At 46.7% G+C, this 3,532-nt stretch overlaps 1 protein-coding gene across 1 annotated transcript; it reads right to left on the bottom strand.

The window, feature by feature from the left end:
- Positions 1-2,828: 2,828 nt before the first annotated feature.
- Positions 2,829-3,287, bottom strand: LOC311589145 (NADH dehydrogenase [ubiquinone] 1 beta subcomplex subunit 2, mitochondrial-like). The gene has a single exon (XM_084767425.1). It carries the CDS (start codon positions 3,273-3,275, stop codon positions 2,952-2,954), a length of 324 nt encoding a protein of 107 aa, XP_084623551.1. The 5' UTR covers positions 3,276-3,287; the 3' UTR covers positions 2,829-2,951.
- Positions 3,288-3,532: the final 245 nt, after the last annotated feature.

Below are 3,532 nucleotides of genomic sequence, written 5' to 3'. Positions count from 1 at the left end.
TCTGTCTCTCTCTATTCTCCTGTCTCTCTGTCTCTGTCTCTCTCTCTTTTCTCCTGTCTCCCTGGTTTTGGGGGTTTTATTTTATTTTATTTTTCGACACAGGGTTTCCCTGTGTAGCCTTTGGCTTTCCTGGACTCTCTCTGCAGGCTGGCCTCAAACTTGGAGAACTGCTCTCTGGTTTTTCAAGACAGGGTTGTTTCTTTTTGTAGCCTTGGCTGTCCTAGAACTTGCTCTGCAAATCAGGCTGGCCTCTAACTCACAGACCCCTGCTTGCCTCTGCCTCTGGAGGCCTGGGATTAGCCAATAGAAATTGTATATGTTAGAGGCCAGTCTGATCAGTAGAAATCCTAAACTACCGTTGGGCTTGGTGGTGTACACCTTTAATCCCAGCACTTGGGAGGCAGAAGCAGGCGGATCTCTGTGAGTTCAAGGCCAGGCAGGTCTACAAAGCAAGTCCAGGACAGCCAGGACGACAAGAGAAACCCTATTTTGAACTCCACCCCCCCCATTCTCCCCCAAAATCCGAAACTACCATTTAAAATTTATTTATTTATTTACTTATTTATTTATTTATTTATTTATTTATTTTTTTTTGAGACATGGTTTGTCTGTGTAGCCTTGGCTGCGGCACTGATAAGTATTCCATTTTCTTTCTTTTTATTTTTTCAAGACAGGGTTTCTCTGTGTAGCCTTGGCTGTCCTAGACTCACATTGTAGACCAGGCTGGCCTCGAACTCACAGGGATTCATGTGCCTCTGCCTCCTGAGTAGTATTCCACTTTCAAACAGAGACCAGAAGTTTGGAATGGCTTAAGCCCGGAGCAGGATATCAAAGATACAGCCATGGCCCGGTGTGGTGACCCAGGCCTTTAATCTCAGCACTTGGGAGGCAGAGGCAGGAGATCTCTATGAGTTAAGGCCAGCCTGGTCTACAGAATGAGCTCCAGGACACCCAGGGCTACCCAGAGAAACCATGTCTTGAAAAACAAAACTCCTAAACAAACAACAAAAAAGACACAACCACGAGAGGCTGTCATTTCCCCGCCAGCCCAGGTTTAGAGATTCAAGGTGACAAACGTCATCAAACTGGGAAGGCTTACACTACAGGCAACTTAGTTGCAGAGAGGACTAGGAAGTCTGCTCCCTGCTCTGTCCCTGAGCTGACTCTGTGGATTCATGTCATCTGTCCTTAATTGAGTTTCTCAGCGTGCCAATACTGAGCCAGGCATAGGGGTTCACGTCTATAACCCAAGAGGTTTGGGAGGTTTAGAAAGGAGGATTCCTGTGAATTTAAGGCTAGCCTGCTCTACACTGCTGCATGATGAAGTTCCAGGCCAGCCTGGGTCAACAGGTCAAGACCCTATTTCAAAAAACAAACAAACAAACAAACAGCAAAACCAAAATAGAACAAAACACAAAGCCTGGGCATCTCCTGCCCTTGATGTGGACTTTACAAAAAGGAAGTTTCTTGTAGAGAAAGTGCTGCAAAGGTAGATCTCCAGGCTGAGGAAAATTCAGGGTTGTAAAATTTGCTTGGCCTCAAGTTAAGTTCCGGATCGATTCTAATGAGAAAACAGGGGCTAGGGATAGAGGACGCTTGCTGCCTGTTCCAGAGGCTTTGAAAACGGAAAGGGTTGGACCCAAACTGCAGCTGAGCTGAAAACCTAGGATTCCTTAACTGCTGGCTGGCTGAACAACTGCTGCACACGTTCAAGAGCGTTAGGCACCACGGCTAAAGTTGCAATTTGACTTAGGAGCCTACACACTGATTACATTTTGGAAGCTTTCAGAAGTCAGGAAATCATTACTGGATAAAAAAGGGCCACACAGGAGGAAGTTTTTATTGGCAAATAGCAACGTAGGTATTCCCAGGACCCTGTCATCATAGCTAGAAAGAGCTAACCGGGGGACTCACAGCGGCTGCTGCTGAAAGGTGTCCAAAGAGATAACAGACTGTCTTAACGGCTGCCCTCCCTTGAAAATGTGGTCCAAAAGCCATCACTGCTATCTTATTAGTTTTAATCCATTTTTTTTTCTTGTTATCTCTTCTGTGAACATGGAAAACAGTTATCATCTTTCTTCCAAAACCCTTTTCATATTCTAGAGGGCTATAATTACACCCTCCCCCTCCCCCCAATTTTCTCAGCTTCGGATGGGATCATATTTGTGTGTGTTTCTGGCATTTGTTGGCTCTTTGGGACACTCTGGGTGACCTTTATAATCCTACATACCAACACACTATTAAAAATAATAAAAATATATTTAAGAAGAAAGAAAGACACTCCCTGCCCCCCTGGAGACTTGCCATTCAGCTTGTAAAAGTTACCATCACTTTGAGACCCCACAGTCTTGGTAACATGCGGCTGAATGGGTACTTTACTGGGCTCTTAGGAGAAGCAGCGAATCCAATTGGGTGGCGGCTTCGTACAGGCTCGGCATACATGGTGGCTATCATGATTAAGCTGTTATTTATAACTAGCCTGTTTGATAGCAATAGGACTCTTCCCCCCCCCCCCCCCTCCTTGACAGGGTTTCTCTGTGTAGTCTTGGCTGTCCTACACTCACTTTGTAGACTAGGCTGTCCTTGAACTCACAATGATCCGCCTGCCTCTACCTCCAGAGTGCTGGGATTAAAGGAGTGCGCCACCATGCTGGGCCCTGTTTGTTTTTAAACAGACTCTTACTATTTAGCCCAGGATGGCCTCAAATTCATGAAAACCCTTCTGTCTTAGCCTCCCGAGTGCTAAGATTATGGGCATGAGCCAGGACACCTAGTTTCCATTCTCCTACCCTTCACTTTGTTTTTGTTTTTGTTTTTCTTTCTTTCTTTTCTTTCTTATTTTTTTTTTTTCCTTTTTGGCAAGCCACTTTAATTTACAACTTTAAATATGAAGTCTGTGATTTCTTGGAACATCTCACTCTGCTCCTACTTGTACAGAGCTGAGTTTATACTCAGTCCTCCTCCTCCTCATCAGGAGGGACCCCCAATTCTTCATCTGTCCACTGTGAAGGATCTGGATATGGAAAGTGACCCAGCACAGCATCCGAGTCATGCCAAAAGCGCCAGAGAATCCAGAACCACATGAGTGAGCTTAAGAACTCGCCCTGGATCACCTGGGACCGGGTAAGCTGGGGAAACTCCCTGGACCGGGGCTGAATATGCACATCACTGCCAGCATGACGGACTCCACCGTCTCCAGCTGCCCGTGCGCGGCAACGCCGGAGCAGGCGGCCTCTGACGCGACCGAAAGGTGCCAGCCGGGTCAGCGCAGACATACTAGCTGCGCAGAGAGCACTTTGTAGACCAGGCTGGGTCGAACTCACAGTGATGCACCTGCCTCCGAGTGCTGGGATTACAGGCATGCTGCTAGCAGCATTAAAAATCTTTTTTTTTTTTCCTTCCAGATAGTTTCTCTGTGTAGCCTTGCCTGTCCTGGATTCACTTTGTAGACCAGGCTAAGCTGGCATTCACAGAGATCTGCCTGGCTCTGCCTCCCTGAGTGTTGGGATTAAAGCCGTGCGCCACCATGGCT

Source organism: Acomys minous (genome assembly GCF_964271855.1).
Source record: "Acomys minous genome assembly, chromosome: 18".
Classification (NCBI taxonomy): Eukaryota; Metazoa; Chordata; class Mammalia; order Rodentia; family Muridae; genus Acomys; species Acomys minous.
Note: the sequence above shows the minus strand (reverse complement) of the source record. Positions and strands in the feature narration are given on the sequence as shown.